Source organism: Numida meleagris, chromosome 5 (genome assembly GCF_002078875.1).
Source record: "Numida meleagris isolate 19003 breed g44 Domestic line chromosome 5, NumMel1.0, whole genome shotgun sequence".
In the NCBI taxonomy this organism is placed as follows: Eukaryota; Metazoa; Chordata; class Aves; order Galliformes; family Numididae; genus Numida; species Numida meleagris.
In genome coordinates, this window is record NC_034413.1 from 32,061,096 (window position 1) to 32,082,305 (window position 21,210).

At 44.2% G+C, this 21,210-nt stretch overlaps 1 protein-coding gene across 2 annotated transcripts; it reads left to right on the top strand.

Annotated features, from left to right (window-relative positions):
• On the top strand, nucleotides 862–21,066 carry PSAP (prosaposin). 2 transcript variants are annotated; one of them, XM_021400657.1, is made up of 15 exons: nucleotides 862–1,013; nucleotides 8,076–8,209; nucleotides 9,324–9,398; nucleotides 10,089–10,214; nucleotides 10,465–10,659; nucleotides 11,424–11,567; nucleotides 12,101–12,157; nucleotides 12,698–12,706; nucleotides 14,389–14,502; nucleotides 15,199–15,294; nucleotides 15,474–15,660; nucleotides 15,808–15,959; nucleotides 17,452–17,532; nucleotides 18,110–18,217; nucleotides 18,794–21,066. In XM_021400657.1, the coding sequence occupies exons 1-15, from the start codon at nucleotides 971–973 to the stop codon at nucleotides 18,827–18,829; spliced, it is 1,557 nt and encodes a 518-aa protein (XP_021256332.1). In that variant the 5' UTR covers nucleotides 862–970; the 3' UTR covers nucleotides 18,830–21,066. The 2 variants fall into 2 exon arrangements, with proteins under 2 accessions (XP_021256332.1, XP_021256333.1); XM_021400658.1 differs by lacking the exon at nucleotides 12,698–12,706.

Genomic DNA, 21,210 nt, shown 5'->3' on the forward strand with positions numbered 1-21,210 from the left:
GACTGTCTTCTCACAACTTGGCTGTCCCAACTTGCCTTTTGACTGCAGAAGGATCTTTGTAGGAGAACTATGTCTTACTCTGTTTAGATATAGGCTTTCAAAGTGAAATGATACAAAACAGATCCACTTCCTCCTAACCTTTAAACTGCAAATAAACCTGTTGTCATTGAGTCTGTTCCCTGAGAAATGAATGTGTCAGTACCAAACACAGTACTGCTGTGTGTGTGCTTAGATGAGGGGCTGTATCTCAAAGATCCACATCTGTAAGAACTGACTAGAAGGAAATGATGCAGTGTGTCTGCTGAGAAAGGGGAGATCTCGCACAAAGCCTAACTAGAGTGAGCCCTCTGCTCTCCAAAGCATGGGTGAGAATTGCACTGTGAGGTAAAAGCAGAGCATTTTGTTCTGATGAGCCCAGGTAATGCTGTGCAATGCTCTCATCTTCAGGAAGGGAGGAAGAAAAAGGAACCAAACTGTGTGAGGGCTCAGATGCTGTGTGAGGGACCCACATAGCCCTGGCCTAGTGGGCGAGCTGATGTGGAAGACGGTTTCATTGTGGTGCCTGTTCTTCCAGTTACCTGGTTAGGGCAAGGGATGAGGCTCAGAAGCATCAAGTCCACACAGATTCTGCTGCTCGCCTTAATGTTATTTGGGCCGTGTTTAATGTTATTCGAGTGGGAAGGGAGGAGGTGGCTGACAGGCTCTGTGAGGACAACGAGTTCCCCCACCTCCCTCCCAACTCTGGGTACGGGTAGTCTCGGCCGGGCCCAACGCAGCCCGCCGCCATTTCGCGCCCCTATCAGGCGGCGCTGAGCACGGAGCATGCGCAGCGCCGAAGGATGAGGCAGGGGGCGAGGCATGAGAGCGGGGCCGGGGGGAGGGGCGGAGCCGCGCATGCGCAATGTGTCCAGGCGCAGCCTTGATATAGGGGCGGGGGCGCGAGCGCCGCATTGCAGGCGGGCGCAGGACCATGATGTGGCGGCTGCTGACGCTCCTCGGCCTCCTGGCGGCCGGTAAGCGGCCCGGCTTACCCCTCAGCACGGGGGCCCTTCCTCGGAGCGTGCGCGGGCTGTGGACTGTCGGCTGTCAGCGCCCGAGGCTCTCCTTGCGCTGACTCGGGCGGGAGCAGGCCGCGCTGTGCCGTGCCGGGGGGAGCTGGGGCAGGGGGACGCGGCCCCGGTAGCGGTGCTGTGCGGGCACGGGGGGGGGTCCTGGGGGGAGCAGCCTTCGGCAGGGGCTTATCTTTGTACTGCAGGGGTAGGTCAGCGTTAATCCTATTTGAGGTAGCCCTTTTTGGCCTCCTGCGCGAAAGGGAAGGGCCCACTGCCGAGGTGTTGCGGAGATGGAAATGGTAGCGGCCTATCTGTAGCGTTGCGATAGAGGTTAGATTTTGCGTTTGGTGTTTGGCACAAGCCAGACAGCAGTAGCAGTGATTCACTGTCTGACCGGAGGGGCGTGTTCCCTTGTCGTGCAAGGAATCCCCCGAAGTGAAGGTCTCGTACAGCAATGCCCCGATTTGCCTGTTTTTTGGGGGGAGGTTTTCCTTTAAGGTAGGTTTAGACTCGCAGCATATTTGCTTATGTGTTTAACCTGCCACATTTGACCAGCTCTTTAAAAGCCATAGGAGTAGCCCGCTGGCAGGCTGCAGTAAACTGTGCCGAAGAGATATTGCACAACTATACACTACTGTTATACCTAACAGTATGTGAATGCTGCCCTTCCTTACGTGGATGATTTGGTGGAAAACCTTGGATTTCTCAGGCAAGGAAGCAAATATTGCTGTCTCACTGCTCGTTTATCTGCAGGGTGGTATAACCTGGGTTGGCCCTGTGCTGAGCATTCTGCTATCCAGTCCCATTTTAATGGGGCTGTTCTTGAATCACTGCAGTCCTTGTTTTTCCCCGTGCGTTAAAAGTGAAAAGCATTTACCTTGAAAGTATTCTGCCAAGGTTGCTGTTGGTGTATTTAGGGAGATTGTAATGAGAAACCAGTTTAGCAATGAGAGTTAACTTGGTCTGCTCGTTAAAGGCATTTGAATGCAGCTAGGCATAGGAGAGGACTCGTTAGGCCTGTTTTTCTTTAGGAAGTCACTGTTTTAACAGAAATAAACACCCGTCTCTTTTCACTGAAGTGCTGTTATGACTGCTAATTGACTCACCTACGAGGGCATTGTGAAGATTTTTTCTGACAACTTGGCTGTGATAACCTGGAAGGCCAATTTTATGCAACAAGTTAGGTAATTAACCGTATAAAAGTCTGTATACCTGTGCCGTATCCTAATAGAGTTGCTTGGCAGGCTTACAGCATGGCTGGTAGGCCATTGGGGTTTTTGGTTGACCTACTTTCAACTGCTCCCGTGCATCTTCCCTTGGAAGACTCAAAGGAATTAAAGCTAGGTGTGAGGACTTATGTACTCATACGCTCTTTGGTTATTGCTGTCAGGAGAGAGGTCAGCTTCTCTTGAGCTTAAAAGGATTTGCCTTTTTCTTTTACTGGTACAGTCTAAGTTGGGAGTGGGAAGTTAAAAGTTTGAGCAGACAATTGAAGCAGCCCTGTGCTCTGTGCTGTAGATGAAATCAACCAAACCGTGAAGGTGCCTTGTCTTAAAACAAACGTTATCCCTGTTTTCTGGGAAGAATAGCAGGGAATGCTGTGGGTGCGAGGTATCAGACGGCTGTCATGTAACCACGCTGTGCTGCTGTAATCATGTGACTTGCGTGAGAACCTGGCCTTGGACAGTCAATCTCCCTGTTGTTTGCAGAAGAGGCAGAAATAGAAATAGGCGCTCTTGGTTGCCTCTGGAGGAACTGAACAAGCTGTTCTGCATGTTCATGGCTACTCCAAATGAAATAGATGCATGCTCGCTTCTGCAGAAATTTGTCTTTTAGTGACCTCAATTTGTGCTATGTGTCCTTCTGGAGTCAAGTGGTTCTGGGAGTCTCTACAAGCTGAGATGTTGTAGGGAGTGGAAAATAAGATGGAATGGAAGCTCGTCAGCAAAACTGGAAGCATCTCTGTCAGGTGATGGTGATGTCACCTGGGGCTGTGGGAGGCTGGGCTCTGTTCGTGTAGCAGTTGTTGTCTGCAGTGAATCTGCTGCTAAGGCTGCAAGCTGAAAGGGATACTTCTCTGAAGTATGCGCATGTGTTTTTGATGTTATGTTTGTGTATCAGATCACAGAGCAATGTTGAGTTTCAGATAGCAGTACTGTTATTGAAGAGGCTTACGTTTAAATTGCTTTCTCTGTTTTCTAGACTTTGTACTCCTGTAACAGTCTGTATATAGAGAGATTTTCTTAGAGAAGCTGAGTAAATTAATTTCACAATGATTTTTCCCCAGAAATAAAATTTGACCATATTCACAATTGAATAGAGATAAAGTATGTATGTTTAAAACTTTTAGATGTATTTATACGGTAAAAAATTTCTGCTGCAGGGAAAAACGCTTCCCATAATCTCATGGGAATATCCTGGTGTCCTATCTGGGACAGCTTTCCCCTGATGACTGCCAGATGCTCTTGAACGTCCAAATATCTTTCCTAACTTCTGTCCTAGGAAAATCTCAGGCAGAAGTTGCATGTTTACTCTGCAACCTCCCGTCTTCTGCAGGGTTAGAGGAACTGTGACAATTTGTTGGAATGGTAGAGCTAATTTTACTGACTTGGCTGGTGCCATTCTCTGCTGTCTTTAACTTAGTTGCGATTGCTTGTATGGACAGAAACTACTCCTACCATGTTTACTTTTTAGTGCTAGAAGCAAGGGAGTGCCTGAGGTATGATGGTGTTTTACAGCAACCAAAATGGGAGGGCCCTCCCTACCCTGAGGAAGTGCCGGGTCCTGCTTTGAACTCAAGGCTTGTTTCTGATGAATTGCTAGAGTTACTAGTGTTTCAAGCTTGATATTAGATCAGTAGATGCTGGCCAGGAAGACTCTGATATTAAGGGACGTCTGGAGAGCTGATAACACCTAGCCATATTTCACGTTCAGCCTGCAAATTTGTCTATGGTCTCTCAAGTACCGTGGTCACTTTACTGCCTCGTTAATCGAGAAGCATAGCACGCTTTTGGCATGAGTTATTAGTGTGGGATGTGGTTACAACCTGTGAAACATTCCTTAAACTCGCTAACTGACCAGGGAGGCTGTGGAGCACCTAGTCCTTCAAATAACTCTGGGTTGGGGTCACTCCTTGACTTGTTGACACTTTGTAAGATTTGATAAAGAGAGGTTGAGCCCACTTAACTTCAGCTTGAACACACTTGCAGTTCCCAAAAGAAACGGGGTAAACGTAGTTACTGACCATTGTTACTGATGCATTCCCTAGGTCTTTGGGCGTTTCTGGGTGATAGCAGTCTCTTTTATTTAAACATTGCCAAGGGCACTTCTCCATGTTAGTGTACTAGGAGCAAGTCAGATTGGCAGCAAGGCATAAGAGTTGTTAGCTCTCCAGAGTTATTTTCCACATATGACTTTGAGATGTTAAAGCAAAAGATGACTCAACTCTTTTCTTACCAGTTGCAGGTTAATTTGTCCATAGAAATGCTGCTTACACTGTGCTTCTCCTAGCAGTCCGGTTTGGAGGCAGCTTGAGTCTTCAAGGTGAATTCTTGATAGTTTCCTAGTTTATCGTCTGGCTCTTCAGAAACTCTAGCCAGACCCGCAGAGAATCTCTGTGCACAAAAGCTTATATAGGGTGTTAACTTTTAAGAGCAATCACGAAAGTCTCAGTGCAGCTTTGGAGGAGATTACTTAGGACCTTTTTCTGTGCATCTTGGAATAATTCAGGCTGGTTCTCAGTGGAAGAAGTATAACACGTACTTGAGGGAAGGGAAGGTTATTGTCAGTATATAATTATCTCGCCATTTTTTCAGTAGCTGCCCTTGCAGAATGGTAATGCAGCCATTATAAGCTTCCCTCTAGATTCCCATTTGCTTGAGTTATGAAGAACTTGACTATACTTCAGTGTGTTCTCTAAGCTTTTCAAAGGGAAAAAGTACTGATGTCTGAGAGGATTGTCGCCTGTACTTGACTCACCTCTGTTTGTATGTTAGCTTTTCCCCCCACCGATACTAGCGTCGAGGAAAGCTGTGATAGTTGGCACATGCTGCTTTGATAAAGCATCTGGGAGTAATGCATACTTGCTCACTGAAGTAAATAGGGCAGTACCTTTGTGGGAGCGGTGTACAGGTTTCCCCGTAGCTTCCTGGTCCTTAAAGTAGGTGTTGTGTGAACTCCTTGGCAGGACCCAAGTGATGTGCTGTAACTGTTGCTTGTCAGACTGTGTTAGTGATATTCTCGCAGAGTTAGGTTACTGACCTGAGCCTTCAAGAAGGGGTTCCTACTGCTGCTTTTCAGCTTTTGGAGAGTCTTGGTACATTGTTGGGCTTCAGGCTGCGTTTCTGAGGCAACGCTGCTTCTGGGAGACAGCTTCTGTTGTTTGTCAGGCGCAGGTCAGCGTGGGTATGAGGCTCTCATCTTTGGGTTAGCAAGCTGCAAGTGTAGACAGCCATCCTAGAGTGCCTGTGGACTGTCAGCTTGGCTGAAGGCCCGAAGGCTCAAGTCTTTTACATGTGAAAGCCCTTTAATTTAGTATGTGGGTTGCATTTTCTCCTTCCCCTTCGATTTTCTCTTGTTGCTTAATTTAGGAAAAGCATGGTGGCCGCTCGCTTTCTAAAATGGAAGAAGCCAGTTGAAAAAGGGAGGAACCAGTGGAGGGGATGAGTTCTGAAACACCCTGGCCTTCACAGATAAGCTTGTGTGGCACTTTAAAAACAGTGGCATGCAACAGCTTCTTGGAAGTGGGGGGCAGGGTTGGGTGGGCATGGCATATGACTGTTGGCAACTAATCTACAGAGAAAGGAGACATCTATTTTAAAATGGATGACCTGAAATAGATGAAGAACAATGTATAAAATAAAAGGATGCCGGAGATAACTAAGAAGGTAATCCCATTGAGTTTATCCAGCAAGCATTAAGAGTTGTGTGAGGTAACTGACGGTACCTTGTTTTCTCCTGGGTTGCTGCAGCATCACGTGTCTTAATGCAGAAGCTGTTGGGGGGAACAGGTGAGGGGACTGTTCTGTTGGGAGCTAGCACACAGTCTTAACACACCGGGAAATCTGTTTTTATTGTAGAATAAGTGAATAAATGAAGAAAAACTGCTGGCTCAGAGATAGGAGAACAAACTAAAGGCCGAAGTAGTGGGAATGGTAAAAGACTTCCAGCAGTTTTCTGAATCTGGAAAAGCCATGTAGGTCTGGTGTATCGTCTTGCTGCAGGAGTGTTGTGCGGGATGGAGGACTTTAAGTAGTACCCGTGGTATGGTATTTCTTTTGTCCTGGAGCTGGGATGATCAAGCCTGAGGGGATGAGGAAGGACTAAGACCTGCTGCTAGGCATTCTGCTAGAGCTGGTATGGATCCTGGAGAGTGACAGGCATGTTAAAATAGAAAGCCAAACAAAATCTGAAAGTTGGCTAAGAGCTGGATCAAATGAGTATGAGTTACTGTGGGATTGCCTGGGTTTGGGCTTTAAGTGGCTCATTAGATCGAGAGTTTAAGAAACTGCTTGGCGTAACTCTTGTAGTTTGATATTTCAGTTTGGTTTTGCGGCTTTGCAGTGTGTTTCAAACAGTGGAAAGGGGGTAATTTTCTTTTGATGTACAGAACAAAAGGCATAGGTTGAAAGCTTTACAAGTAAATAGTTAGAGGCCCTTAGTTCTGCTGTTTAAAGTCAAGGTCTTGCTGACTTTAGCCAGGCTTGACTCTGCCTTGTGGAGCTTCTTACCACTGTTCACTAACCTGTATCTGAAAGAGGCGAGTAACTTTCTTCAGCCTTGCCTGTTGTCCTCCAGCCAAGAGCTGACAGCTCTTTGGCTTCCCAGTCTGACTTTGAAACTTAACTATCGCTGGTGCTTCCAGATCAATAGTGTGCTGTGTGTTACCACAGGCCCCCTGTGAGTGTTTTGCTGACCAACCACTTCTACAAGTTTAGAAGTCTGATAAGCAGTCCTAGGGTGCTGTTTTGCTGAAAAATGATGTGCGGTCCTGGCCTTTTCGCTGGGGGAGAGCATGGCAGACTTCTTGCTCTTGTGTAGAAGTTTTAAGTATGCCAGGCACATTTTTCTTAAAATAAATGGGTCACTCCTCTGTGAAATCCAGTGTAAACAGGCTTTAGAAAGAAACAGCTGAAAAGGCTGTGGACTGTCACCCATAAAGCGCTGTGTATGTGGCTGTACTTGATGTGTGCTGGCTGTGTACCTAGCAGATATGCTGGTAACTCAGCTGTGAAGCTGATACTCTAATTGCTCAGAATCGAGATGGGAGAAATAGAAACGTGATTATTTGCTTGTCATAACCTTGCTAGAAGCTTTGTAGGAATCAACAGCCTAATTTGTGCTTCTCGGTGGTCCATGTAATTTTTCAGCGTTTTGTGATGTGTAAACAGCACTGGTGTAGAAATAATGGCTCCTGAATAACACCTATCCAGCTAATAGGTTTGAACAGGCTTCTAACAGCCCTACAAATCTTGATGGCAGTGCACTTTAGGCTTGGACCGTGGCTGCTTTCATAGGAGTCTGTCTGCTGTGGGATTTCAGGAGTTGTTTCTTCATTGGTTAATTCAGCCTGGGAGATTGAGCTGACCTACAGGCAGAGTGGATTGAGAAAACTGGGTGAAGCTGATTGTCTGTTCCAGTGGCACTTGCAAACCAGCACAATAAGCAAATCAAATACTCAAAAAAAAAAAAAAAAAAAAAANAAAAAAAAAAAAAAAAAAAAAAAAGCTAGGAAGTGAGCTTGATGATCTTGCCTTATTACACAGTGCAGGTCTCTTACGTGTCTTTAGTGAGGCTGCCTAAAGATCAACTGCTTTTCTGGAGTTGGTTGTGCTGTTTGTACTTGGGACTCACCCTTACATCTTAGAATAGAAATTGCTTGATTAAAATCTGCTTAAAAGTGTTAGTAAACTGAAGTGGTGTAATGGAAAGGTCATAATTACACAGTACAGCATCAAACTGTTTACACTGAAGTGGAAATCATTCAAATTTGCGGCTGTGAAAGAACGATTCTCTCTTCGGCAGCTGCCGCCAGCCCTGTTTTGTGGCAGAAGGACTGTGCAAAGGGTCCAGATGTATGGTGTCAGAGTCTTCGGACAGCATCGCAGTGCGGAGCGGTGAAACACTGCCAGCAGAATGTCTGGAGCAAGCCTACTGTAGTAAGTATCAACTGCTGAGATGTCTTCCCAGGGTAGTTTGGGTAGCTGGTTTCCATATGCTGAAGATTTTCAGGTCTGATTGTGGTTAAGTGCTACATCAGACTACACCTCGGTTGCTGTGGGTTAATTTGGGTGCCAGATAAGGGTTGCTTTCCATTTTGTGGCCTTGCGCAACTTGTCTGCTGACTTCTCATGTGACCTGTTGCACGGTCACTGAGCAGTACATGGAACAGAGCTAGTGGGTTTCAGACTTGATCCTCTTCATTAAGGCGATTCACAATTCATAGAGCCCTTTTTATTCTGAGACACCAAGCTGGTAGGTTTATTTGAAAAATAACAGCTGTGTGATTGCTTGGGTCTTTCTCACAATATGATATTCCACAAAAGATGCAGCTTGTGCTTAATTAGGAAAGCCCCGACAATAAATAATGGTACAATGGTTATATTTGGTTTCATAGCTTGCTAGGGGAAAGTCTATTTGCACACAAGTACACCCAACCCACCTTGCCTACATCTGTGCCTAAATGTATTTCAGCTTGTGGAAAAGTAGAGGAAGGAGGAATGTTAGAAGGGGAGAGCTTAATTAAAATGAATGAAGCTGCCTGAAAGGTTCCTACACTTCTAGTATGTGTGAAATTAAGTAATTTCTGGTGCTTCTGGGAAGACTTTTGTTTTGTCCTATCTTTGGACTGCAAGTTTGTATTCTCTTCTCTGTTCACTTGTCATAAAATAATTAACGTGAATCTGATTTAAAATTATTAATTTTGTCTCTGATCTCTGGAAATTGAGACTCTTCAAAGAGAAAAGTAAAAAAGATTCAGGAGAAGGATGCCTCAGTTCAATATCCTTTACCCTTCGGGGTGCTGGGACTAGGTGAAATAAGCAAGTGGTAACATACCTGTTCCTTCAGATGATGTTGATTTACTGAAGAAACTAGTGTTGGACGTTCTTGGAATAGCCTCGCTCTGTTTTAAAGCCTCTCTGCCTTTACCTTAGTTTCAGCCAATATCTCTATTTAAAATATGAATGCATTGCTCACTCATTGCATTCGTATTTGCACACTGCATTTACAGGCACTTAATTCTGTCTCCAAGTAACCCTCTTCTCTCTGTAGAGCAGCATCCCCTGTGACTTGTGCAAGGAACTTGTAACCGTGGTTGGCAAGGTTTTGAAGGACAATGGCACAGAGGTAAGCAGAGCTCCTCTCCTTCTTGCTGCAAGGCACTTGTTGATTTCATTGTCATAACAAGGTCTCAAGGTGAAGGGGTAGAAGAGTATTCTGTAAGAATTTTCCCAATATGAACAGCAGGTGTTGAAAGGGGATGGGTTACATAGGCTACGGCTTTTAAACACGGCTCTTCTGGTTTAGAGATTAGCAAATTCTAGAGCTTTCCCTTCTCTAACACATCCCTGATTGTCTATAGATAAATTGTTCTTGTGCTAGTGGGCCACTAATCTTGAAGAGTATGATAGTGTAGAAGTGGATGATGGAAGCAAGTAAAGTGGACTTTATTTTGGCTATGTGACTACTTCTCTTTATCTTTCATGAACTCAGAGTACTTTGTGAGGAAAAGATCGCTGTCACACTAGCGCGTAATTTCACTTCCTCTTAAGTGTAAATGGTCTGTGGTGGTAAGAGCATGGTGTGTGGGCCCTGTAAGCAGTATTTCATGTTTTCACTTTGGTGGGGTTTCATTGAAGGCCCAGGGCTGGGCAAAAAGCTGTAATGTGAAATCTCATTCTGGTTTTGCTTGCTGGCTACCTAGACTTACGTGAGTCCAAGGACCTTCTTTAGGCTTTGTATCATGCGTTTTGGGAATGGAAAGAGCTTTTGATACAGAGGTTCAGATAATCTGTGGCTTGCCTAATCTTTTATTAGGATGAGATCCGCTCTTACTTGGAAAAGACATGCGAATTTCTTCCTGACCAAGGCCTGGCCTCTGAGTGCAAAGAAATTGTGGATTCCTACCTACCAGTTATCATGGACATGATCAAAGAAGAATTTGTAAGTAGATAACAATCTGCAACTGTTTGAATTGAAAACTGTGCTGTTGTTGATGTTTGTTTTCCACACAAGATGGTGCATACGATCCTTTGGTTCTGTGTGGATTACTTGTGTTGCAGTTCTTTACATTTGAAGACAGCTTCCTTACTGGGAACCATTTTCCTGTTTCAGCAGAATGACTGTCTACTCTGAACATCATGTAACAGTGCAGTCAGTCCTGAGCTTTATGTACGTATCTTATCTTCCCCAGGATAAACCTGAAGTTGTATGTAGTGCCCTCTCATTGTGCCAGTCCCTTCAGAAGCATCTTGCAGCAATGAAACTTCAGAAACAGCTCCAGTCCAATAAGATACCAGAGGTGGACTTCTCTGAACTGACATCCCCCTTCATGGCTAATGTGCCTCTCCTCCTTTACCCTCAAGACAAACCCAAGCAGAAGTCTAAGGTAAGGGTTCAGTGCTACTACACTGTGGAAGAAAAGTGAGGGTTTTCTGTTCTAGAGTGCAAGTTTGTGTAAAGTAATAGCTGCAGCCTCAGTGGGCGATCTGTGTTAACATGGTTTAACAGCTGCAGTCTGTATAATTAAGCCTTATGCTGGGCTGTTCCCATCCAGGACTGTAGTAGTCAGGCAGGTCTTACTTGAAATGATTTCTTCCAAGAAAGTATTAAAGGAAGAAAAATTCTCCCACGTTCTGATTAATCTCTTAACTATGCCCTTCAGAGAAAGCATTTGTCTCTGAATCTAGAGGTGACCAACTGGATCAGAAGAGAATGAGTAGCTGACAAAGGGAGCAGATGAGACTATGAACTTGGGAGTAGAGGCTGAGTCTGATTATGAGCTTAGATAGGGGAACTAAACAGCTGGGTGGATGTAGAACAAGCTCTTGTGCGTGGAGCAGGGAGATCTGTGCCAAACTTAGAAACCTTCTCCCTGTGGTCTTGTAACAAAACCAGGAGATTTTGGTGATTGGGTATCTCGGCTGTTATATCGGGTTTCAGAGCTGTGTATACCTAATCTCCATCTAGTGGCTGGTGCACATACCAACAGGAACTTGTCTCTTCATGTTAGGTTGGGCTTTTAAGTATCCTATATAGTATTAATTAAGCTTTGCATATAGCTTAAAATAACTCTTGAAGCATAGTAGCACACTTGAGAAGATTCAATTGCTATGTGAAGATGCGTCAGCTTCTTTTCACTCTTTGTCCCAGGGAAGTGAGGATGTATGCCAAGACTGCATTCGGCTGGTTACTGATGTTCAGGAAGCTGTGAGGACAAATGCAACTTTTGTCAAGTCCTTAGTTGCTCATGCCAAGGAGGAATGTGACCGCCTCGGACCTGGAATGTCTGATATGGTAAATTATCTTTCTGTTTAAAAAATCTGTTCCTGTGTGTAAACATAAAACGCTTTAGCAGTGCCTTAGTCCCCTCGGTGTAATCTATAATACAGCGAAAGAGCATGTGTGACATTCAGTGTATGTTACACTGTGTAACAATAACTCAGCACTGAAATCATCAGCTTTTTGGTCAGGGGTGGGGGGAAGGAATGGCAGATGGGAGGACAGAAAAAGGCTCAAGATGGCTGAGAGCCTTTAAAGATACGTTTTATAAAAATGATCTGGGAGAGTAATGGGGTCAGAGAGGTGAGTGGGGTGCTTTTACTCTGGGAGGAATGGGAGGACTCATTAGATAAGCAGCTATGTGGACAACGATTGTGTAACCTAAGATGCCATCTTATGCCTGGGACAAGCTGCGAAACGTAACAGTTATAGGTATTAAGTAGAGCAGGTAAATTAATGCTTTGGGGAGTATTAGAAAATTCTAGGTTAGCCCTGCAACTTAAGTGGCTTGATAATTACACAAGGCTTTCTTTTCTTACTTCCTGCAGTGCAAGAGCTATATCTCTGAATATTCTGACCTGGCCATCCAGATGATGATGCACATGGTAAGATCAGTAAAATGTAGTATTGATCTCAGTTCATTTTTCTGCTTTGCGTACCTAACTTATTTGGAAACAAAAAATGCTTATTGCAGTAAAAGTGGGTAGAGTCTTTGCTCTGTAAGTGTTGGTGTTAACACTTCTGAATTTGGCCTTTAATTGGGTAATAACTTCACTCCCAGTTTGCTTCAGCTCTTTCCTCTTCTTCCACAACTGCTTCAGTAGTGCAAAAGGCACGCCAGTGCTTTGAGATACAGAGGAAGATGCTTTATGTACGTTATGCATGACTATCTCAGTCCTGTACTTACACCACTTTTCCCCTCAAATACTGTGTGAGAATATTAGTTGGTCTCTGTCACAGTTAGTATTGCAAAATTGATTCAAGTAAGTGATGGAGGTAAGTGTATCTTGGGGGGTGTTCACTGTCCTCCTCCACTTTCTTTGTGGAAAGAGTGTATGCAGTTTAAATGCTTGACGATTATTTTTCTTAACTGTTATCTTTAATTTCTCCTGTCTTCTTCTGTCTCCAATTTCCTTTGTCAACAGAAAGATCAGGTAGGTGAACAACTTGCCTGTGGTGATAGCCTGCTTGTAGTTCACTTGCTGCTCTTAAAGGGCCTTTGTTGCTCTTAAAGGGCTTGTAGTTCACTTCTTGCGCTATTAGCTGTGTACATGGTGTGAGTGTACTCAGTTTTGACAGATACAAGGGATATTTATGTGATGAAAGCAGGGAAAGGCTGTAGACTTCCTCCAGTGGATCAGTCTGTCTTCCAGGTCCAGATACCAGTCTGTGGTACCAAGATTTCAACTTGATTATGCTTCAGCTGGTAGAGCAGATGATATGCTCACTTTCACATGAGATAGAAGTGGGAAGAGCGAGCCAGTGGCTCCTGTTAGCTTCTGGTGTAATGTCTGGGCTCAGAAGGGCTTGAGTTAGGCTGTCCTTGGCTCATCTTTGTTAATATTTAAATCTAGAACTATCGTATTTGATACTTAGAATACATGAATCAAAGGGAAAGGTGCAGGAGGCCTTCAGGCTCCTGCTTCCTAGAGCTGTTTCAGCTTTCAATTTAATCACTCCTGGGAGACCTTGTGTCTGTCATCTCTCTGAGTGAGAACACTGTGTGCATGTGGATGTTGTTTTAACATTAATAATGGGGAAATGCTTATAACGATGCATGAACCAAAGGGCTTGACTTAAAGGTACTGCCTGGAGTAGCCTGAAGCATCACTGTAAGTCTGAGGTACTGCTTTTGCCTGTGCATGAGGTTATGGTGTGATGTATAAACCTTTGCGTAAGCCTCTGCTGTAATAAGCTTGATGACTTGGCTAATAGGGTGGGGTGTGATCTTCTAATTATCTGTAGGACTAAAGGTAACTTTTTTTAGCTTATCTAGACGTAAGGGGAGGGGGAACTCAAGTTTTGCATATTATTTTGTACAGCCTCTCTCACCTTGTGTAGGTACAGTATGACCTCCTTAGAGCAGTATGTTTGCCTCATGGTCAGCATGTATTTCTGCTTTTAGTAATGCCTGTTTCTAAGACCTCTGAGACATTAGAAAGCCTTTTGAATGGCTTTGTTTTATGCATTCTTGCTGTGAGAAGAACACTTGAAATGCAAAAATCACATATACTTTAAAAAAAAACAAAGGGGGGTTAGGCTTAGTTTTTAACATGGTTAACTTTTGTTTCTTATAGGCTGTGTTCAATAATGCAGGAATGTGTTTCTGTTTGCAAAATGTGATATTACTGGATGCTTTAAAGAAGGTAGTTTGTGAAAGAGGAGGAATCCGTTCTTCTCAGCATTTCTTCCAGTTTTTGGGTGAACTTTGCAGTCAGGATAATGAGCCTATTCTGCAATAACTTACATCTTTCAGGAGAGCAACTTATGGATGCAGATCTAAAGGGGTGGTGGTGGCCTATTTTGGTGTTGGTAGCTCTTAAGTCAACTCCTTTGAAGGGCTTACATATAACGTATTAGCTCTTGGTAAATGGGTGTTGAAGTGGATGTGGCCTAACCTCTTCCTCTTTTAAGGGAGCTGCTAAATTTGATTTGGTAGTTGTCCTGTCTGTAACCGTATCAAACGCTTTGGCAATACTTAAGTAGTCCTGAAACCTCTAGCTGCGTTGGAGCCTTTTAAAGCTTTGTCTTCTGTTCTCCTGGCACTCCCAAAGGCTCCATAAAATGGAGGCAGTGTCTTCCAGACTTCTAAAAATTGTTATACCTCTCTTTCCAGCAACCAAAGGACATTTGTGCCATGGTTGGATTCTGTCCTTCTGTGAAATCTGTTCCCCTTCGGACTCTGGTGCCAGCTCAGGTAGTTCATGAAGTGAAAATGGAAACTGTGGAGGTAAGATGGATGACTTTATTCTTAATAGCTTTGCTGTCCTTTTAGCTTTACTGTAATGAACAAGGTGAAACAAAGAAGGAAGTGCTTGTATGTGCTGAATCATCCAGGTCTCCCTGTAAAATCCTGGGCTGTTGTTTTTGGGGCTGATCAGTAAAGTAGGAGGGAGCTGACTGATTTATTTGCTTCCCACAGCCTTTAGGTTAAGAAGAGGGATGAGTGTTTTTTCCAGAAGAGTCTTTTGCATGCAGTTAACTTCTGATAAACAGTCTCCAAACAGTTTCCCTCAAGTCCCTCAGTTTTTTTAAACCCAAACGAGAGGATGCTCTCAATTCTAATAAACTTCGTTTTGTTAATGTGTTTTAAGAAATACTTCATGTCTCCCTTGACTCCAGTCACCATGGCAGTGCTTATTTTTGTCTGTTAGATTTGACTACCTGCCTTATGCAACCTGAGAACTGTGGTCTTAAATAATCATACAAATGACTTTTCATTCAAAAAAGCATTTTATGAAGAACTTTGAGGTTTTGGGGCTGTGCAAGAGCTTTTGAATCCAGCTCAAGCTGGCTAGCTAGGTAAAGGGCTTAGTATGCTGGTCCTGAATGTGAGTGCTGTTACACTGATTTTTTTATGAATTGTTCTCTGTCAAATGCGGTCAAGTGTTGATTTATTGTTTTGTATGAATGTTTATATTCTCAGAAAGCTGTAGTTCAAGAGAAGACTTTTTCTGTGTGTGAAATCTGTGAGACCATGGTGAAAGAAGTGACTGGCCTGTTGGAGAGCAACAAGACAGAGGTGCGTAGGTGAAGAAAATGGTACTTCTGCCAAGACTTCGGCTAAAATGGGACTGTATTGTTTAGAGGAGGAAAGAAAGTTCAATTTCATGTGAGAAAGAACTTGCTAGGAAGCAAATGCGTTTGAATAGAGTCAGGTTTCTGTTTGTTACTTGCTACTCATCCTTCCTTGTCCTCCAGGAGGAGATTGTGCATGAAATGGAAGTCGTCTGCTACCTGTTCCCAGCAAGTGTCAAAGACCAGTGTAAGGACTTCATAGAGGTCTATGGCCAGGCTTTGATTGACATGCTCTTGGAAGCAACGAATCCTGAGGCTGTGTGTGTCATGCTGAAATGCTGTGCAACCAAAAAGCCTCCACAGCAGCCAGGTTGGTAGTGAGGAATTGGTATTGTTGCAGTATGAGCTAGTTAACCTGTAATTATATCCTCTGTGGATTTGTGCTATCATCCTTTGCCTGGTGCTGCCTCCTTTCTTCTGTTTGAGGGAACTACCTAAGTGTTTCTTTCTTTCTCAGTTGTGGTGAAACCTGCAGGTGGCTTCTGTGATATCTGCAAGATGATAGTAGCTTATGCAGACAAAGAACTCGAGAAGAATGCCACAACAACTGAGATTGAGGCTTTACTGGAAAAAGTCTGTCACTTCTTGCCAGAGTCTGTCAGTGATCAGGTAAAACATCTGTGTAGGGGCAAGCTGAAAGGCAATGGTCTCACTGATGATCTGATACTGTCCTTATCGATTGTTGTGTTTACATAGTTGATACAGTGTCAGTTATGCCTGCTTCATTTTCTAAGTGTTGCACCTCTTATTCTGTGTACAGACCAAGGCTGAAGATGAACTGTCCACACACTCAGCTGGAACTGACTTGGTTCAGCCACCCTATCCTTTCCAGGATTTTTCCTTCTCTACTTAGCACTCACATGTGCAGTAGAGAAAGTCAGGGAGAAAGAAAACTGGGGCAGGGGGAGGGTGGAGGGCAGTAGCCTTGTTCTCTGGGGCAGTCCTGGCTGTGTGACAGCCTGTCTTCCAGTCAGAACAAAGCAAAGATGAACAGAAGAATGAAGCAGAGAATGTGGAAAGGCTGGAGAGTAGTATCTCTTGATGTTTCTTGTAAGACTGATCAGTGTGACGTGTAGAAATTGGAGGAATCTCCTTCTGCAGAGACTGGAAGGAGCTAGGGGTGTGGGGAGACTAGATTTTTCGCATTCCACATCCCTGGGGGAGTTGGCAGTCTGCTGAATGGATGGAGACTTTCAAGGACTTGACTGGCTGGCTTGTTGTACTAATCTGCAGTCAATAAGAGTCTGCCTGGAAATCTGCGGAGAACAGTGGATGAAGGCAGCTGAAGGTTTTTTTTCCCCTTCCCATCTCAACAAGGATCTTGTTCAGGGGATTAACAAAGTAACTGGACATAAACTGGCATAATTCCAGTGAGATAGGAAAAGGCAATGCCTGTTAAGCCATTGCTATCAAGGTTTACCTGGAAATCTTATTAGGTGGCTGCTGAGTGTCAACTGCTTATAAGTTTAGCAGGCATATAATATGCAGGCTTAAAGTAGCTATGAAACAGCTGTTCCTGCTAACTGCTGTGAAGCTGTTTAATAGCTGTGGTTAGCTTATTAATCGGTGCCGTTAGTCTCTGCTGAGAGTGCCAGTGTGTCTGTGCTTCAGAGTTGGCCTCTCCACTAGAGGGCTGACTGCTAGTGATGGGAAGCATTTGTGCTGCTGCCAAAGTGCTTGGGTGAAAGATACTTAAGAGCCATCATTAGTGCATTGCTGCCATCCTGTTCAGGATGTTTGTCGTCAGCTTGAGCATGCTTTCCCCCTGAGACATCAGTCAACTCCATTATCAGAGACTGAGTGCTGCAAATCAAAGCCTGTCCTGCTTTGGTCCTCTTCCTTCTAACCATTTTCTTGTTGCAGCCTTCTACATACTCAGTTATGTCTACAGGCAGGTATGAACTAACTAAAAATTATTTTGTTGTAGGGTGAATGCTATGCTAAATCTTCTGATCTGCAGAGCTTGAGTATCTTGGTTTAGAGTGTATTGTTGGAGTGCTTGGAGAAATAGTGTGTGGGTCTGCTTGCTAAAGGCCCTGTATTACTGTGATCTTTTTAAGGCCTTAACAGAAAAAATCTCTCAACCTGTGTTTTGTTACAGTGTGTTCAGTTTGTGGAACAGTATGAACCTGTGGTTGTGCAACTCCTGGCGGAGATGATGGATCCCACTTTTGTTTGCACTGTGAGTATCGTGTTCAGTTCTATTCAGGATGGGCTCTGATACAGTCCTGCCTACTCTTCTCTACGCCTTTCAGTGTCTAGCAAGCAGAAACTCTGCTGGAATAAAAATTAGCATGCTGAATGCTTGGAGCAAATTCACTTGTGCAAGGCCTTGGGCTTAATGAATGGACAGCTGTTTGACTGCCAGCCTTGTGCAAGGAAGGACAGAAGAAAAGAGCTGCCAGTGGTTATCCACTGTTAAGGTTCAGTAACAAGCATGGTGTGTCTCAAATGTGATGAGAGGAAGTTAAATGATGTTGGTTGAGAACAATCCCTTTCTAGAAGCTGTTTCACAATGCTTAATATGAAAAAGTTGTGGTAACTTAATTTTTCCTGGTGTTGCATTGCTGCTTTGAGTCTACTGATTCAGCTGCAAGCATGACTGCAATTGTCAGCTGAGCACAGTACTGTTTGCTCGTGAAGCTACCTCAGCTTTGCCCTTGGGCTCATGTGCTTGGTCAGGTAGAAGCTCAGACGTAAGGCTGGAGTCAAAATGTTTTGGTGCTAATAGATACTGACTGCTGCTGTTGTTTCAACAGAAACTAGGAGTCTGTGGTGCAGCTAAAAAGCCTCTCCTAGGGGAGGATGCTTGTGTCTGGGGTCCAGGCTACTGGTGTAAGAACATGGAGACTGCTGCTCAGTGCAACGTACGTAAAACAGGATTTTACCTTGAATTTCCTGTTGGTCTTTGGTAATCTCCTAAAAACTAATCTGTCAGCTTCTCTAGCACACTAAGTGGGTGAATTCCCAGGTGGGTACTATGTAGAGGTGGTTGAGTTTGAGTAGAGGTTCTTCCATAGAAGAACCTCCCTTAGCTTTCTCAAAGCGTGCTGTTTCCTCCCCCGTTCCCTCCTATTACTCTGCAAGCTTTTTGGAATCCATACTAAATTGCAGTGTGAGCTTCATATTTAGTCTGTGTTCCAAGAGCCCTCAAGCCATGTCACAACCTGTGATCGGGCTCTGAAAGTTGGCTTTGGGTATTGTTGTGGGCAGATGCTTTCTGTGCCAGGCTTTAAAGACTGAGGGTCATCAACGTTTCCTGAGGCTTCTGAGTGAGGGCAAAAATGCTATTTATTATAGTCCTCTATGGAACCGTTTATTTTAAGAAACGGATTTTCTTCCAAAATTTTAGTTCAGAGTGAGGTGTTCATTGTATCTGTGGGTACCCACTTACTCGCTAACAGGCTTTTTTCCACTCACATACACCGTTTCTTTCCCTACAGGCTGTTGATCACTGCAGACGTCATGTGTGGAACTAGAAGAAGTATTTTCCAGTACTGAAAGTTTGCCATGGCTCGTAAAAATGTGGGCTGAGGCTGGAGAGCTGTATCTCAAATGTCCCTCCTCTCTGCCTCATTAACAATTTGACCTTCAAGTTCCTTTATTGTAACTCTTCTGTAGCAGTGCTGCTGTTGAAGAATCAGATCTTCACTGTTGACTTAACAAAGATATTTCTGACTGTACAGTTGTTTAACTCATTATGCTCCTAAAAATAGTGTGTTGTAGATTTTAATTGGTAGGCTGAAGTGTTTTTAGGTGCTGGGAAGAATGACGAAAGGTGAAATGAGCCTCTTTTAATTTAAAAAAGAACAAGGTAATGACTAAACTTAAATATCGTTCTGTAGCCAGCTTTGGGCAGACGACATACTTTGTGTTTTTAACATCTGTCTGGAATACTAGTTTTCTGCTTAACTGTAGGGGAACCCTAAGGTGTTGAATCCTGGAATCCCTTCAGCTGGAGTTTTCAAAGCTTTACAGATGCAGGGAAGGGGACTTGGTGTGCCCAGTGAAGTTTCAAAGGAACTGGTGGGTAAAAAGATACATTCGCACTTGAGTGGTGCAAATGTAGCTTGTGGTGTTGTCACAGCTGAGGAAACCCCTCAGTATTAGATCATGTCCTTCTTATTTCCTTGGACGAATCAGCCTCAACATGGGTGTTCTCTTGTCAAGCCCTGAACAGTTCAGTCTTTTCAAGCATGCTGGCACACTTAAGGAATGCCTCCCCCTCCCCCCTTTTTTTTCCCCCCTACTTGCTCAGCAACAGCTTGCTACATGCAGCCAGCCTGGTGCTAAGGAGAAAGAGCGAACTGACTTGATAGGAGATGGAGGTGAAAAAGTCAGCAGGGGCTCTACATATCTGAAAGCCTGTACGGTGTAGTGGCAGAAAGTGTGGAAAATGGTTTTATTGTAAAGTGCTGTTTCCTTCCTTGCTTTTGGTTTTCTCTTGTGGTGTATTTCAGTAATCTAAAGCTTCAGAGTTACTGTTAGGCTTGCAGGTAGTTCCCATTGCTGCCACCCATTCTCAGTGACATTCATCCTTCTGAATAGTTTGGAGTATAATTTTTTTTTCCCCAGAGTTCCCATTTCCATTGGGAAATGCACCTAAATAGCAAGTGGAGATAGCAGAGTGAGAATGCTGTTGCAGGTATTTTACAGCTCTGCTGGCATGCCTGGCAGCCGTTCACAGTGGTGCAGAAGGAAAGCATCCCACTGAGATTACCTAAACTTTTGAATAGAAGACTTTTAAGGCAGGCTGCTACCCTGGAATCAAGTCAGGCCTTTGAGGTAGAGGCTTTCAGGATGAGAATCATGCTTATGTTGCTCAAGACAGACCTTTTACCAGCTTTAAGTGCAACATTCTGAACAAAGTAACTCCTCAGAAGGCACCAAAGTAGCTCTGGAGGGTCCTCTGGGAAGGAGAAGCTGGGCTGAGGTGGAGCTTTGAAAATTCCAGATCTGTTCAGAAAGTGCTGGCAACTGCTGCTCTTTGGTGCAGTGCCTCAGGTGAGGTGGGAGCTCTGCTAACAGGGCTTCAGGAACAAGTAGACTCATTTTCATGGAGTTTAATGGAAAACCATTCAACTGCATCTTTTTGTTACTACTTGTACATACTGAATGTCTGGGCAGTGTTGACAGGTAGTGAGACAGATTTCTTTCCTGTTTGTGTACAGAACTCTGAAGCACTTGCTGCTTTAAAAAAAAAAAAAAGGTCTTCTAAAGGTGTACAGTATCAGCAGCTTTCTGTCTTGGCAGGCTTGTGCAGTGCTTCCGGTGATGTATCCCAGCAGGGGTCAGTGTGTCAGATGGGCTCTCTCCTCAGCATCGCTGCCCCAGGAGAGGTACAGGTTGTCACACAGTGACATGCAGTGTGGGATTGGATCTTTTAAACTGGATGATGCTCTTTAACATGATTATTTTTTGGGGGGGAGGAGGGGGTGGATTGACACTTGCTCTTATTGGCTGGCAAGGCTGTCATTCTTGTTTTTTTTAGTAGTGGAGGACTCATGCTGGCAGCCTGTAGGGCAAGGTGAGCTGGGCCAAGTCCTGTGCTCCTGCTGGGAATCTCTTCAGTTTTCTCACTTCCTGTGGAATGTGGCACCTGACCTGCTTGAGTTACGCGCGTGGGGGGACGTGCAGTTGCTTTCTAAAGAACATTGTCTTGATTTTTGCACAAAAGCTTCTTTAATGAACAATAAAAACCTCTGTAAACTGGTAACTCCATTGTTTTCCTTGGTGTGTGCTAGTTCCTGAAGGATATTATCAGCGTCCCTTTGCCTCAAAGGCAGAAGAGGGCATGTCCCAAAATGTCACCTGAAGCTTTGGCAGCAGAGGCAGGGTGATACCAGGGATCTTGAAGCTG

Bases quoted from the DNA above. Each gene is read 5' to 3' on its own strand.
- PSAP (XM_021400657.1), top strand. From the start codon at position 971: ATGATGTGGCGGCTGCTGACGCTCCTCGGCCTCCTGGCGGCCG. The intron at 14,503-15,198 runs GTAAGATGGATG...TTATATTCTCAG, and splicing joins TGAAAATGGAAACTGTGGAG to AAAGCTGTAGTTCAAGAGAA. The intron at 15,960-17,451 runs GTAAAACATCTG...GTTTTGTTACAG, and splicing joins CAGAGTCTGTCAGTGATCAG to TGTGTTCAGTTTGTGGAACA.